General features: G+C 59.3%; 2 protein-coding genes across 6 annotated transcripts; one reads left to right on the plus strand and one right to left on the minus strand.

The window, feature by feature from the left end:
* Positions 1-2,231: 2,231 nt before the first annotated feature.
* MST1 (macrophage stimulating 1) lies at positions 2,232-6,930 on the plus strand (the record flags this gene model as incomplete). 4 transcript variants are annotated; one of them, XM_079714035.1, is made up of 18 exons in its annotated part: positions 2,232-2,325; positions 2,997-3,144; positions 3,224-3,336; positions 3,420-3,534; positions 3,615-3,751; positions 3,832-3,952; positions 4,103-4,221; positions 4,396-4,564; positions 4,746-4,876; positions 4,967-5,069; positions 5,221-5,357; positions 5,450-5,485; positions 5,576-5,696; positions 5,869-5,946; positions 6,090-6,236; positions 6,317-6,423; positions 6,526-6,665; positions 6,769-6,930. In XM_079714035.1, 18 exons carry the CDS (start codon positions 2,232-2,234, stop codon positions 6,928-6,930), a joined length of 2,178 nt encoding a protein of 725 aa, XP_079570161.1. The 4 variants fall into 4 exon arrangements, with proteins under 4 accessions (XP_079570161.1, XP_079570162.1, XP_079570163.1 ...); XM_079714036.1 differs by having other exon boundaries at positions 6,526-6,608; XM_079714034.1 differs by having other exon boundaries at positions 2,274-2,325; positions 4,330-4,564.
* A 526-nt stretch (positions 6,931-7,456) lies between these two features.
* Positions 7,457-15,003, minus strand: APEH (acylaminoacyl-peptide hydrolase). 2 transcript variants are annotated; one of them, XM_079713949.1, is made up of 19 exons: positions 14,926-15,003; positions 14,751-14,826; positions 14,498-14,661; positions 14,194-14,331; positions 14,006-14,097; positions 13,883-13,923; positions 13,677-13,798; positions 13,138-13,198; positions 11,824-11,921; positions 11,132-11,183; positions 10,222-10,310; positions 9,648-9,786; positions 9,071-9,154; positions 8,906-8,941; positions 8,463-8,551; positions 8,179-8,369; positions 7,969-8,071; positions 7,778-7,884; positions 7,457-7,687 (listed from the first exon to the last, which is right to left on the minus strand). In XM_079713949.1, the coding sequence occupies exons 1-19, from the start codon at positions 14,986-14,988 to the stop codon at positions 7,582-7,584; spliced, it is 1,851 nt and encodes a 616-aa protein (XP_079570075.1). In that variant the 5' UTR covers positions 14,989-15,003; the 3' UTR covers positions 7,457-7,581. The 2 variants fall into 2 exon arrangements, with proteins under 2 accessions (XP_079570075.1, XP_079570074.1); XM_079713948.1 differs by having other exon boundaries at positions 8,906-8,986.
* Positions 15,004-15,207: the final 204 nt, after the last annotated feature.

The raw sequence follows: 15,207 nt of genomic DNA on the forward strand, positions 1-15,207 counted from the left end.
AACAGAGAGCAGGTGCCAGATATATGTTTGTTAAACTAAACCAAATGCTTCTGCCAAGTGTGAAATCAGACCCAAGGGTCCAAAGTGAGGTGGCCCAGGAGCAGAGCCCCTGTATCCTTCTCGGTTGTAAGCCACACTGGGTCCACATCTGGAAGACAGAACCCTACATCAAGTATAGTCCACCATCCAAGGCCTTGGTGCCATCTCCAGCTACAAGTCCTGCTTACATCCAAGGCCAGGATCCTCTTCCTCAGTTCCAGGATCCTCCCTTCTCTATTCCAAAGGCCTGCTAGCCTTCTTGCCCCCAGTCACACACACAGCCTCCTACCCCATCAGAGTACCACCCTTGCCCTCCTCACAGGCCCCAGTGTCCCCACTGCTGTCTATCCCTCACATACCATGGTGTTGCTACAGCTGCTTCAGAAGCTGCACTAAGTCCCTGGTGCCTGGTTCACCGATCTAGAGCTGTGCTGTCCAACACAGCAGCTACTAGCCACACACGGGTATTTAAATTTCAATTAAAATTAAAAAGTCAATTTCTCAATTATATTAGTCACATTTCAAGGATTCAGTGGCCCTATGTGGTTAATGGTTACTGGACTAGACTCCGAAAATAAAGAACATTCCCATCCTCACATAAAGTTCTATTAGTCAGTGCTGGTCTAGAGGCTGGCCCTCCAGCACTGCCTTAGACAGAACTTTCTCTTATCTCACCCCAAACAGGTCCTCTGCTCCCGCCACACACTCTTGCCCACTCCCAGGCGGCACCACGCCTGCCCCTCAGAAAGGTGACTCCCCGCCCTGCCGCCCACCACCAGCCCTCTCACACCAGAGCAGGTGCAGGACAGATTAGACGCTGTCACTCAACTGATGAGCAAACCTTCCAGACATCCACTCCGGGTGTCAGGTGCTGAGGACCCAGGTGAGAGGCGGTGCTTGACTTTTCTCGGGGGCTCCCTGCCACGTCGATCCTGTTCAGCCCCGCCGAGAGTTCAAGGCTTGTAAACGAACCGACCCCATCTCGGATCCCAAGGACGCGAGGGCAGCGCTTGTTTCCCCCAGTTGCCTCTGCCCGGCCCCAAGCTCCGGAGGATCCTCCAGGCCAGCTCCGGCCCGGAGTCTGGCACCCCTCGCTGCGACCCCTCGCGCGGCGAGCGCCCTCACACTAGACGGGCTGGGACCGCAAGGGGAGCCGCGGGCACCCGCCCCTCTCGGAGCCCGGCCGCCCCTCACACTCACCCCCAGCCTCGGCCGCCGCGTCCGGGCTCACAACATCCGCCCAGCTCTCAGCTACGGCGCCTGTCCAGGGCCAAACCGCGCGGCCGCCGCGCACGCGCATCGGCCCGCGCCCGACCTCCGCCAGGGGGCCCCCTCCACAGCCTCCAGTTGGGGGGGGCTCCCTACGCGGCCTACAGCCGGGACGTTCCCGACCCCCTCCTCGCCCCACTGCCCCACTACCTCCGACCCCCGCCTGCGCAGGAGGAGCTCCTGGCCCAGCCATGTCGTAACGCTGTGTCCTGGGAGAGACCTTGGCCACCTATTTCAACTCCTACCCGTACTTGGAGGTCCGGCCCACAGGTCCCCTAGGATGTCTGAAAGGCCGTTCCTCCCAGGGTCCCCGCCACCTGTCACCCTCACCTCCATTCAGGCCAGAGGGTGGCCTCACTCACCTTCCCTGGGATGGCACCTCTGGCGGGGCGAGGGAGACTCTCTGGGCTCTGCTGACGGGGGCGTGGGCAGGCCTGCCTCCAGCTGGGGCCGATAAGACAGCAAAAGGGGCAGGCTGCTTGAGGCTGGGGCAGGGAATGTTCTCCACTTTACAGGGGAAAGCTGACGCTCAGAAAAGTTTAATATCACCACCGGGCTGGAACCTAGGCCTCTGGCAGCAACCATGTCCACACTGCCCTTCCCTTCAAAGCAGCCTAGGGTGCGGGGAGGGGGAGGGGGAGGGGATGGGGCTAAGGGAGGGGGGCAGTGGGGCCCCACCCCCACCCCAGAACACCTCAAGTGTCCCCACTGAACCTTTCCAACACTGCCTACTACATAGGGAGGCCTCTCGGGGGGCTAACTGTGCCAGAGTGAGGACCCTTGTACCTCACCTATAGGGCCTGAGGCCTGGCGCCACCCCCATTCCTGCCACTGGGCCTCAGGTCAGGCCCCAGCAAGTCTAGAGTGGGGGTGTGGAGACAGAGCCACCCAATCCCGTAGGGACAGGTTTCACAACTTCCCGGATGGGGCTGTGGTGGGTCACAGTGCAGCCTCCAGCCAGGAGGATGGGGTGGCTCCCACTCCTGCTGCTTCTGACGGGGTTCTCAGGGGCCCCTGGTGAGTGCCCTTCCCCTCAGCCCTGATCCCCATCTGCATTCAGAAAGGGGTCGGCCCCAGGCCCATTCCGCTCTTTGAGCCAGGAACTTACTTTCCTATTAGGCATGGAGCAGCGAGTGACCTTGGCTTCTTTCACAGAGCTGGGCAGCCCCAGGAACACATAAAAACACATTGCCTATCCAGGCCTGCCTTAAAACGTCTGCTGTAGCATTGGGGCAGTTTTAGGACCACACAGTTGCAGGCACACGTGCAGGCAATTACCCCTTATGAGCCAGATCTAATTCTTTAACTTAGCATATGCCCTTATGCTAGTGAGAGCCTAGACTTGGAGTCAGAATGCTTGGGTTGGGCCTCTGCATGGTTAATAAGATAGCTCTGAGCCTTCTCATTCTCATCTGAGAAATGAGATGGGATAAGCTCCATGGGGCAAGCACCATCACCCACTGCTCTCAGAGTATATGTTTTACAGCTGAGCCTAGTGCCTTGCCCACTAAACAGGTGCACTAGTGATAATTATCATGTCTGGGCCTGCTTCTCCCACTCAGTACAGAGGTCTGTCCCTTGAATGGGCTGACAGCGTCCACTCCAGAGGCCTTGTAGTTTGATCCCCTGAATGAATAAAGTGTCCACGTGCTGATATATATGTGCTGACATGCATGCCCACCCTGCAGGGCAGCGCTCGCCCTTGAATGACTTCCAGGTGCTCCGGGGTACGGAGCTGCAACACCTGCTACACACAGTGGGGCCCAGGCCTTGGCAAGAAGATGTGGCAAATGCTGAGGAATGTGCAGGGCTTTGTGGGCCCCTACTGGACTGCAGGTGAGTGGCCAAAGGACCTAGATAACACTGGAGGTACGGGAAGCTGGGCACTGAGTTACCCTGTGGCTCCTCCTCCCAGGGCCTTCCACTACAATGTGAGCAGCCGTGGTTGCCAGTTGCTGCCATGGACCCAGAACTCACTTCATACACGGCTGCAGCGTTCCAGGCGCTGCGATCTCTTCCAAAAGAAAAGTGAGTGGCTGCAGAGAAGGGCGGGCTGGGGAGAGGGCTGCTGGGGTCTCAGGCCTTGTTGATCCTTGGTCTTTTGCTCCCAGTCTATGTTCGGACTTGCATCATGGACAATGGGGTCGAGTACCGGGGCACCGTGGCCATCACCATAGGTGGCCTACCCTGCCAGCGCTGGAGCCACAGGTTCCCCAATGACCACAAGTGAGACAGACTGCGGCTCCCCTCTGTCCCTGCCGGCCTGGCGCCTGCCCCCAGTACGCACTGTATTGCTACTCTCACAGGTACACACCCACACTTCGAAATGGCTTGGAGGACAACTTCTGCCGCAACCCGGATAGGGACCCCGGAGGTCCCTGGTGCTACACAACAGACCCTGCCGTGCGCTTCCAGAGCTGCGGCATTAAGTCCTGCCGGGAGGGTAAGCAGCTCCGGGTCAAGCCTGGGGCGGGAGGAGCATGCCTACGCCCGTCCACGAACCCATCGGCCCTTTGTCTCCAGCCGCTTGCCTTTGGTGCAATGGGGAGGATTACCGCGGCTCAGTGGACCGCACGGAGTCAGGACGCGAGTGTCAGCGCTGGGACCTGCAGCACCCACACCCTCACCCCTTCGAGCCCCGCAAGTACGCATGGGCGGGCCCGGCAGGAGGAGGGCGGGCAAGGGGAGGGCCCAGCACTCCAGGGGCGGGGCGATGTAAGGCAGCACATAGTTGGTTGGGGCCAGACAGGGCCTGAGTCCCAGGCTCTTGTTCACGCCCGACTACCGCCTCTAGGTTCCTGGACAAAAGTCTGGACGACAACTATTGCCGGAATCCGGACGGCTCGGAGCGGCCCTGGTGCTATACCGCGGACCCCCAGATGAAGCGAGAGTTCTGCGACCTCCCCCGCTGCGGTAGAGCGCGAGGGCGGGGCCTGGGAGGGCACCTGGGACACGTGGGGGCGTGGCCTGGCTGGGACTAGAGGAGGGACTGGGCGTGACCCGGTGGTGGCCCGACGACAGTGGGGCTCCCCCCCAGCCCCGGTCTCACCTCCCACTCGGGCTCCGACCGGCCTCGGTCCATCCAAGGGTCCGAGCCACAGCCGCGCCGGGAGGCCACGACGCTCAATTGCTTCCGCGGGAAAGGCGAGGGCTACCGGGGCACGGTCAACACCACCGCCGCGGGCGTGCCCTGCCAGCGTTGGGACGCGCAGCATCCGCATCAGCATCGCTTTGCGCCGGAAAAGTATGCGTGCAAGTGAGTTGGCTGGCCGCCGCTGGGAGCCTAGTACTCCAGCGGGTGGGACCTGAGGGGCGCCTCGGGCGGGGCTTGAAAGAAGGCGGGGCTTGGGGAGGAGCTGGAGGCTGGGCTCCCGTCCAGGCGGGCTGGCCAGCCCATGACCTGGGACCCATCTGGGCTGAGCTGCGTGCTTGCTCAGGGACCTTCGGGAGAACTTCTGTCGGAACCCCGACGGATCGGAGGCGCCCTGGTGCTTCACATCGCGGCCTGGCATGCGCGTGGCCTTCTGCTACCAGATCCGGCGCTGCACCGACGACGTGCGGCCCGAGGGTAAGGCCTGAGCTGGGGCTGGACGCACAGAGCCGGAGGGCTGGGGCGAGAACCGGCTGACGGTCGCCCCCGTCCGCCCGCCCGCCGCAGACTGCTATCACGGCGCGGGGGAACTGTACCGCGGCTCAGTCAGCAAGACCCGAAAGGGCGTCCGATGTCAGCGCTGGTCCGAGGGGACGCCGCACAAGCCGCAGTAAGTCCGCCAGCGCGCCTGGCGCCTCCCAGACCGAGGCCACGGGCCCCGCCCGCGACAAACCCTAGGGCAGCATGCCTCGGCTCTCCAACTGGAGGCTTGCGAGGGCTTGGGATTACCCTGCTTTGATTTTGCTCCCCCTCCCGCCTAGGTTCACGCCCACCTCCGCCCCACACGCACCACTGGAGGAGAACTTCTGCAGGAACCCAGACGGGGATAGTCACGGGCCCTGGTGCTACACCACAGATCCGGGGACTACGTTCGACTACTGTGCACTGCGGAGCTGCGGTGAGCACCTGCGACACAGCCCCGGGGCCCCGCCCCTAGCCTCCACCACCAAAGGCTGACTCCCTTAACGCGGTTGAACTTGGATCTTTCAGATGATGACCAACCGCCGTCCATCCTGGAGCCCCCAGGTACGGACTTGGGCCAGGTATGCGTCGTGGTCCCTTTACCCGCCATCTCCATCCAGTCCGGGGTTTCATCCAGCACATTCTATCCCCCAGACCAGGTGCTGTTTGAGGAGTGTGGCAAGAGAGTGACCCACCTGGACCCATGGCGCTCCAAGCTGCGTGTGGTGGGCGGCCAGCCTGGGAACTCACCCTGGACAGTCAGCTTGCGCAACCGGTGAGGCACAACTGCCTGATTCTTCAAGACAGGGGCTGATGCTACATCCTCTGTGCTTGTGCCAGTAGGGAGGCGGGAACCTGCCCCAGCCTCACAGATCCTAGCCAAGACATGGCAGGTCCAGCCTGTGTCTGTGTGTCTCAGGACCGTTTCCTAACCTGCACTCCTCCAGGCAGGGCCAGCACTTCTGTGGAGGCTCCCTAGTGAAGGAGCAGTGGGTTCTGACTGCCCGGCAGTGCTTCTCCTCTTGGTGAGCCTTCCTTGGGTTTGGGGACCCAGTCCCAACCCCCTGCCTTCCTCTCCCCCTTAGCCACCTTCCCTAGGCAAGCCAATGGGTGAGTGTTGGGCAGCAGACTATGAGTCTCGACTGATGTAACAGAGCTTCTCTCTCAGCCATGGGCCTCTCACTGGCTATGAGGTGTGGCTAGGCACCCTGCTCCAGGACCCACAGCCCGGGCAGCCAGGCCTGCAGCGCATCTCAATGGCCAAGATGGTCTGTGGGCCCTCTGGCTCCCAGCTTGTTCTGCTCAAGCTGGAGAGGTGTGTGACAAGTCAAGAGGGTGTGAGGCGGGGCTGGGCCTTGTGGCCTCAGACCCTGAATGCCATCATTCTTGCTAAAGACCTGTGACCCTGAACCAGCATGTGGCCCTGATCTGCCTGCCCCCTGAGTGGTATGTGGTACCTCCAGGCACCAAGTGTGAGATCGCAGGCTGGGGCGAGACCAAAGGTAAGAGTACACTGCAGGGGCACGGACTGCTCCAGGCCAAGAGGCCCAGCCTTGGATCCTACCCACAGACCCTATCCCTTCTTCCCATTCTCTTCACTGTAGGTACAGGGGACAACAAGGTCCTGAACATAGCTTCCCTCAATGTCATCTCCAACCGGGAATGTAACATCAAGCACCGAGGTCGCGTACGCGAGAGAGAGATGTGCACTGAAGGACTGTTGGCCCCTGTTGGAGCCTGTGAGGTCAGTGGCAGGGCCCCTGGCAAGCTGAAAATGTACTGCTTCACCCCCAAGGGGGCTAGTCTCTACCATGGTCCAGGCCCTCACCAGTTCTTGCACCTACCAGGGTGACTACGGGGGCCCACTTGCCTGCTTTACTCACGACTGCTGGGTCCTGGAGGGAATTATAATCCCCAACCGAGTGTGTGCACGGCCCCGCTGGCCATCCATCTTCATGCGTGTCTCTGTGTTTGTGGACTGGATTCACAAGGTCATGAGGCTGGGCTAGTCCCAGCCTCAATCCCGTGGGCCTTGGGGAGGACGAAGCTTTCTGTCAGACATAAAGCCACCTTTCCTCTTTATGCCTGTGCAGGGTGCTTCTTAGCTTTTGCTTCTAGGGAATGAACTGTCAACTCCTCATTAGCGCCTGAGTGGAGAGTCCAACACAACTTGGGCTGGGCGATCTGACCCTAGCACTACCTTAGCCTGTGGGTGCTGTGAAGAGCAGGGCCTCACTAGTCCCCTAAATAAACTGTTGGGAGGAGAAGGGTGGTGTAGGGCAGTTTCTAACAGAAGGGGCTGCAGCAGAGGGAGCTAGCCTGGTGGAGTCCTACTTGGCCAGGACAGGCAGCAGCTGAGCCTCTCGCTGTCCCCTCCCCTCTCACGCTGGAAGTAGATGCCATCCTTATGGCTACAATACCCAGGGCCTACAGTCTCTGAACCCCAAGGGTGGGGCTGGGGTTAGGGGTGGCTTGGTACAAAGTACCAGCAGGAACTAGACTCTGTCCTCATTTATTATGAGTATATAGCCCACATTCCTCGGCTCACCCATCCATGAAGTCCAGAGCCCAGGAAGCCTCTTGCCGCTCTGCCAGACCCTGGGGCTCTCCAAGAGCCAAGTGTGGCATATGTCACCCAGCTCATGCAGAGTGGTAGGGCTTCAGTTGCCCAAGTGTGTGCACAGCCAGAGCGCAGCATTCATGAAGCTGTCTGATTCCACCTCCACCTCTGATAGTGCATGGGTGCTTTTGGGATAGAGCAGGAGCCTGTAAGGGTTGGGCAGCAATGTTTGAGGATTGAGGATCCTTCCCTGCTCACCTGCCCACCAGCTGCCAGGGCTGTCTTGCTGTACTCACCGAACGGGCACGTTTCGGGCCTTGAGGGCACGGTAATACTCCATGCCCTGCTTGAAGGGCACACGCCGGTCCTCCTGGCCCAGCATCAGTAACACTGGTGTCTTCACCTAGGTATGTGGGGAGTGGAGGTGAGCAGGGCCCGGGGCCCTGGACGGATTGGTGGTGCACTGGGCAGGGGGAGGGCTGCGTACCTGAGGGGTGTACTTGATGGGCGACTTGTGCAGCATCTCAGCCCACATGTTGAGGTCTGGCAGGCAGTTGCTGCTGTAGGGGAAGCCAGCCTCCACCACGCACCTACAAGACACTGAGATGATGCAGGCCCAGGAGCTCTGGGGCCTGCGGGAGCTCCATGAGGGTATGGAGTTGGGGGGAGAAGGGCGGGGACCTCTGGGCACACCTACCAGTCAGGGATGTCAGTGGAGCCCATCATGGAGGCAATGTTGATCACAGGGTTCCGCACCACGCAGGCACCGTAGGTCTCCGGGTACTGACCAATCAGGTGGCAGGACAGGAAGCCACCATGGGAACCACCCATAAGGGCCACACGGCCTGCGTCAAAGTGTTCCTCCTGGAGCACCTGCTCTACTGCAAACTACAGGGTGGGCAGATCATGCTGCAGCCAGCTGCCTGCCCAGCTGAATGGAGCCACACCCCCAGCCTGTCCAGAAGCCCCAGCCCTTGCTACCTGGACGTCCTTCACATCCTGGTGGCCCACATTGCCGGGGAGGGAGAGGATGCTGTCCTGGCCAAAGCCCGTGGAGCCACGATAGTTCACTGGAGGCCAGGGAGGGACCAGACAGGGTGGTCAAGTGACCTTCCCAGCGCCCTTTCACCTATATGTGAAGTAGGCCTTGAGGCTAGCTGCACCAGACTCAAGGGGAAGGGGCCAAGAGATTTGAGACTGCCCAGTGACCACACACCCTTTCCGTGGCAGTCGCAAGCTAGTTCATGTTATCACCATGCCATGGAGCCAGAGACTGGCCAGGGCAGTTTCTGATAGTGATTACCAGGTCCAGGCTGCAGAGGCCTGGAGACTAGGGTGGTACCCACAATGCTTGTACAGACCAGGCCCACACCATCACCACCACCCCACAGCTCTACCAGAGCTGCAGCACCCTGCTCCCTCACCTAGTAGTACTGCAAAGCCCATCTTGCAAAGCATGGCTGGGAGCAGCATCCAGGCAGTGACAAAGGATGAATGGGGTCCCCCTGCAGATAGGAAACAGAGAGAAGGTGAAAGAGCCAGCTAGGAGGGATTGTGGAAGGGCAGGGACTCTTAGGCCAGTTGCCTACCGTGGGGCATGACCACCATGGGCACCTGGGTCTTATCTGGAGGGTCGCTGGGCTGCAGAAGAATTGCTTCAAAGTCAAGGCCAGCTGCAGGGAAAAAGCAGCAATCAGCAGAGCCAGTTCTACTGCCGAGGGGCTTCCCCAGCCAAGGCCTCAGCTGTAGTTGCAGGTCTGCAGCTGACCTCTGCAACAAGAGACCTGGCCAAGGTAGCCCACACTGTGACACATGGACCCCAGGACGCTCATGCTCCTTCTGCCCTAGTCAGGGAGTCCCAGTCTCTGCAGGGACAACATTCTGGAGGAGGTGTGGTCACAGAGGCCTTACATAGGCCTGTCTTCTTTGGGCTCTGTTATCCCACCACAGACGATCTGGCCTGGTGATGCCCAGCTCTGATACCCAGAGTAGGTGCTCAGATGCCTGGACACTACTCCCCTTGACCGTCCACAAGAGGTAAAAAAAACCTCTTAGAGGTAATCTCAAAAAATCCCAAAATGTGAGACAGGAGACGGGAAAGGTGACCACAGACACTGTGTGCCGGGGAGCTTGGAGGAGGTGGCCCTCTGCCCCTGCCCAGCTCACCATACTGCACATGCTCTTGCTCTGGGGGTGGCTGTAGTACCCGGATGCTCCAGGAGATTTCAGGAACGGGCTCGGCCTCCTCCAGGGACACCCATGATACCGCCTGCTCCTTCCCCTCAGGAGGCAGGAACCCAACTTTCTGCCAAAAGGAAAGAGTGTGTCACAGGTGGCCTGGCTGCCTCCCTGCCTTTCCACCAGTGTGAGAGTGGGCAGCTCTCATTATACTGGGCCATTTGCCCACCTCCAGAGAGTCCAGCATGGACTCCTGTCATAAGCTGGTATATACACAGGTACTCACATAACCACACATATGTACCCCTCCCTCCCCAGCTTCTAGGCTGTTATGCTAGAGGACTGAGCACTTTCCCAGGGACCCTGTTCTGAACAGAGCAAACCTTAACCCAGTAGTTTCTCCCCATAGTGCCAGACCCTCGTGGACTACACTGGGCTGGGTCCACACCTTGGCCTCTCACATGCTGACCAGCCACAGTCAGACTCGGGCCAGTTCCCTGACCTGGGGAACTCTGCCTGCACAGAATCCCTGCCTCCTGGCCTGGGGCCCACCAACACTCACCAGGCATGGGGGTAGGCTGGGCGTGGAGAACTGTGCCACCATGAGGTCCCGGTCAATCGTGAGCAGCTTCCAGCTTCCACCTGACCCCCCTGGACAAGGCAGATGCCACCACTATTCCCACCCACTCACTGCAGAGCCAGAGTCCCAGGCTGGAGGCTTTATAGTGAGGTGCCCCTTATTCCCTGGGAAGCAAAGGGATGCCCACAGAGGGACTGTCACAGCTCTGGGTGAGCCTTCTTCTCAGTCCATTCATCCAGCAGGTGCTGGTTGTCCCCTGGGACTGCCAGATGTGGGGACACACAGGGCACAGGGCACATCCACCCACCACCTGATGACTGCAGTCTGCCCACGTGGCAGCTAGGCCCAGGAGGCTGGGGGGGAGGTGCTAATTCTAGGCAGTGGGGTCCAAGGAGATTCAGATTCCTAAGCAGATACTACACAATGAGATGCAGTTTGGGAACAATCCTTTGGTAGCTTTGTGGAGGGGTGAGTACAGCCAGGGCAGGTGGAGGACTCAAAAACACTTTAGGGGCAGAATCATCATGTCTGGGTAAGAGGAAGATGAGGGAGCCAACCCAGGGCTTCTGCGCCCTCGGTTGGCAGAGGTGCCTCTGCCTGAGGTTTGGGGAGAGGGAAGGATGACTCTGGCAGATCTTGGCAAGAGAGAATTTTGTGAGTTTGAGAAGTAGGGTGGGGGCCGTGCTGAGGCAGTGCCAGGACACGGAGCAGGGCAGAGCCAGGAGGCAGTCTACTGGCTGGGTAAGGGTCCTGCATAGGCAGGGTCCTCGCAAGACTGTCAGTAAGGGCTGTGGGACAGTCAGTGGTGCAGAGTGGCCGAGAGTGCTGCCCCACATGCTTGAGCTCCAGTCCCTCCCCTGGCCTGGCTGGCCCACTCGCCAGCCCTGCTCACCAGCCGTCAGAGAGGTCACACTGCCCATCTGGGTGTCCACAGCGAACAGGTCCTGAAGCAGAGAGGAGGCCACGTGTGGTACCACATCCAAGAGCTCTATGGGTCCTGCCCCTACCTCCTCTCTACCCTCGTGGGGACCCTTGGGCCAAGGCCAGAGCTGTGAGTGACTATGTTGATAGCTACTCAGTGCAGTAGGGAGTGGCCTGAAGGCCTGGGTTCAAATCCCAATTCCATCACAACTTGCTAAGTGACCCTGGGCAAGATAAGGAATGCCTTTGAGCCCCTTAGAGCTACCCTGAGGACCAAACGATATCTAACCCCAAAGGAGTCTGGCACACTGTGGTGTCCCCACCCAATCCCTGGGAGAAAGCTGCTGTCCCATCTCCATCAGCTCCCCGTACGGTGTTCAGGGGCCCGCCCCAGTGGCAGCTCCCTTGCCCACCACATGGAAATGTGGTGGGGGCTTTGCATCTCTGCCTCAGGAGAAAGGGCCAAGGGCTCTGTTGTGGGGTACCAGGGCAGCCAGCCCCCTCAAGGAAAAATGAGCCCAGGACAGGGGCAGGCAGGGCCTTAAGGGGCCAGGGAGACCTGTGAGCTGGGCGGTCCACCTGGCAGTGTGTGTGTGCTATGTCCCAGGCCCACAGCTCCTGGTTGGTCGAGGGCTGCCTCTCAACACAGTCGGGGCTCCTCACCTGCCGGCTGCGCTGAGCTGAGTCGAAAACCACTCTCTGGCTGTCAGCCGACCAGCATCCCGGAGGCAGAAGGCTGCAGTAGATCCCAGAGAAGTTCTCTGCAAAGGCAGAGAGCTGGGGGCCACGTCCAAGAGTGGAGAGGTGTGTGTGTGTGTGTGTTGTGTCTGTGTGTGTGTGCGTGCACGCGTGTCTCTCTCTCTCTCTCCAGACTATGAGGCAGGCCAGGTTGCTGGGGAATTCACCTGGGGCCCCAGAACTGTGACAGAACAACAGCCACATACATGGGGGTACCCTAGGCAATGAGGAGCTGCCTGAAGAGAGGGCTGAGGGGCAGAGACCTCTGAGGGCCCAGGAGAGGCGGAGCTGAAGAGCTTCTGAGAGAAACTGAATGCACTGGCATTCCTCTGAGCTGCTCTTAAGGGCCGCTGGGAGGCAGCGGATGCTGTAACCAAGACACCTGTCTGTCTCTAACCATACTTAGCAGAGTACCTGGCACTCGGGCCTGAATAAAGCCTACCCTCTAACATCATCACTCATTTACCCCTCACTACAATCCTACAAAGAAGGCAGGAACAACCACCCCCTCCTCACATAAATAAATGGAAGCTCAGGGGGTCAGGATACTGTCCAGGAACACACAGCTAATAAGAGGCAGAGCTAGGATTCAGACCAGGCCCCACTGCTGCACCCCTGTAACCCAAAGACAGGAAAAGGAGGCCATCCCTTGTCCTTGACTCCTGGAACTGACCAGGCGGCCTAAGAAAACAAGAGACTCACCCCTCACGTCCTTGGGATAGTCTGGGATCCCAAGCAGAGTTGTGAGCACCCGAGACTGTGACTGGAGCTTGTCAGCCAAGAGCCACTGTCCCAGAGACCCTGCTGCCTCAAGGGCTTGGACTAGACAAATGCTGGTGTGGGGGCTGAGAGTGGGAGAATGAGCACCCTTGGGGCAGGACCTGCCAATCTAGTGTACTTTCTGAGACACCTTGAAGGAGCAGTGGCTTTAAGCAGCCACTGGAAAAACAAGATAAATCTATGGGCTGCAGCACAAATGAAATAATCTCAAGCCTCAGCCAGCTTGGGCCACTCTGATCTCAGCTTTGGTCCAGCTGACTTCCTTCTATCAGAACCATTCCCTATGGTGATGGCCCCACCCCCTGTGGAGGCTGAACCTGGGGCTGGCCCAGCAGCAGGGAGACTTCAGAAGGAACCCAGGCAGGAAGAGCTGAGGAGGCTGGCCCGGAGCAGGGATAACAGATGGCAGGAAAACAGAACTGCATGCTCCTTGGCACCCACCCAGCCGACACCCCTTACCTCCCAGCTGCCGAGGCACAACGTCCACCACCACGGAGGTGACTCTGGTATACCAGTCATACTGCAACAGAACACAATTGTCAGGCTCACCAGGGGACTGGCAGTGCCCTCAGGGCAGGGAGGGGAGGACCTGAGAGAGGCCTGATGTATCTCCTTTCTGGTGACCTGGAGCAGATGTCTGGAGAGGCCTTTGACTTTCACTAGGGGCCCTTTTACAAGGACTGAGACTCTGTAACTGCCCATTATATCCCAGCCCCTTGCAGAGCCTGGCCACGTGCAGATGAGAAGCAAAGGGAGGAGCATTCTTGTAGACAGAGGAGGCTCTCAAGGTGGTGAGTTTTGATTGTGCAGAGCCCCCATGACAGCACTCTCAGCCTCCAGGCCTTGCCTGGAGAGAAGGAAAGGCAGAACTCACACCATCACTGTACCCAGGACAGGAGGTCCACTGAGGAGCCCGTGGGGAGATGAAGCTGACCCTCCAGCTCTCATCCGCCATCCCCTCCTCTTGCTGACCTCCCCCCACCCCCACCCCAGCTCACCAGGCACAACTGGCCACACTGCTGATGGGGGACCAGAGATGGGAACCGCAGGTAGACGATGCGACATTGGTCTGGGCTCAGCCGGGGAGAAGAGACAGCCAGAGAGTCATCCGAGAGGAGCTCTGGACCAGACAGAAATGCGAGCATCATGCAGGCTGCCAGAACCAGTGTGTGTCAGTGAAGCACAGGTAGGTGCCAGCACTTACCACACTTCCCCTCGATGAGGTCTACATAGTACAGGGCTGACCTAGAACCACCAGAGAGACACTCAGCTTCAAGGCCGGTCTGAGCTGTAAGGCCCCCTGCCCTGCCCCTTCGATTGTCCTCACCTTCGATTGGTGCAAAAGCGGATGCCCAGCCGGAAGGGCTCATGCCACCAGCCCACGAACACAACACCTGTGTCTCCAGGGGCCCAGAATGCCTGTAAACAAGACCACAGGGCAGGTGTGAACAAGGGACAGTAGTTCAGGCAGGGGCCCCAGACTTTCGGAGTGATGTAGGCCAAGTCAGCACTAACCTGTCCAGGGGACACACTCTCAGGGACCCCCTCAAGCACAGAGATGTTGCCGCTCTCAACATCCAGCACACAGAGTACAGGAGTGCTTTTGGAAACCAAGTTTTCTCCCCAATCTTCGTAAAATAAAAATTGATCCCCCTGAGAACACAAGACACTCAATGCCCAGCCTGTCTTGCAGGAGACGGCCCTGCCCCCTAGAAGCCAGTACCTCCCTGGTTCTGATAGGCACAGTGTGGGCAGACAGCATAGTGGACCCCAGCGCTGCCCTGAGGGGCCTTCATGGACTGGCCATGGCCATGAGCACCTTAATGGCCTGGTCTGGCTTCTTCAGCCTGGCCACCTCGTCATCGCTGCCACTGACGTCCAAGGCTTTGGTCTGAAAGAAGGACTCAGCCTTGGGGCGCTTCTTCTCTGCCACGTATAATAAGTGTGTCTCCGAGTGCGACCAGGACAGGCAGCCAAAGCAGTCTGGGTGCAATGAAGGTCGATCAGGGGGAGCCCTGGGCTATGGCTGCCCCTCCTGTCCGCCCTGCCTGCTCACCAGCCGGATGCCTCACCATCCTCATAAACCAGCCCATGTTTCTCCAGCGCTGACAGGTTGAAGCTCTTGAGCTTCCGGTTCTTCTCCCAAACCTAAGGACATCTGGGAGTCAGGTTGCCTATCCTCCAACAGAGCCTTATCTGTGGGATTGAGCCCCCAGTTACCCACCACGTGGTCCTATGCAGTCTTACCTCCAAAAACTGCTTCTCCTCCCCAGCGCCCGGGCCTCCAGCCTTGCGCAGCACAGCTTTCATGGTGCCTGAAGGAGATTCTCTGCTCAGCAGCCTGATGAGGATACAGGGGAGCAGGTCAGTATTACCTCCCACCCAGTGACAGCCCATCCTGTCCCCTTATTGGCCACAACCTCTTAGACAAGATTCTTGAGGCTCTGGCCCACAACCGCCCCTGCAACCCTTCTAGCCCTACCACGGCAGCTGCCTTGCCTCCCTTCCCTGGGGCAGGGACTCTAGTCC

The sequence above is a fragment of the Hyperoodon ampullatus genome, assembly GCF_949752795.1.
Source record: "Hyperoodon ampullatus genome assembly, chromosome: 10".
NCBI classification, from domain to species: Eukaryota; Metazoa; Chordata; class Mammalia; order Artiodactyla; family Ziphiidae; genus Hyperoodon; species Hyperoodon ampullatus.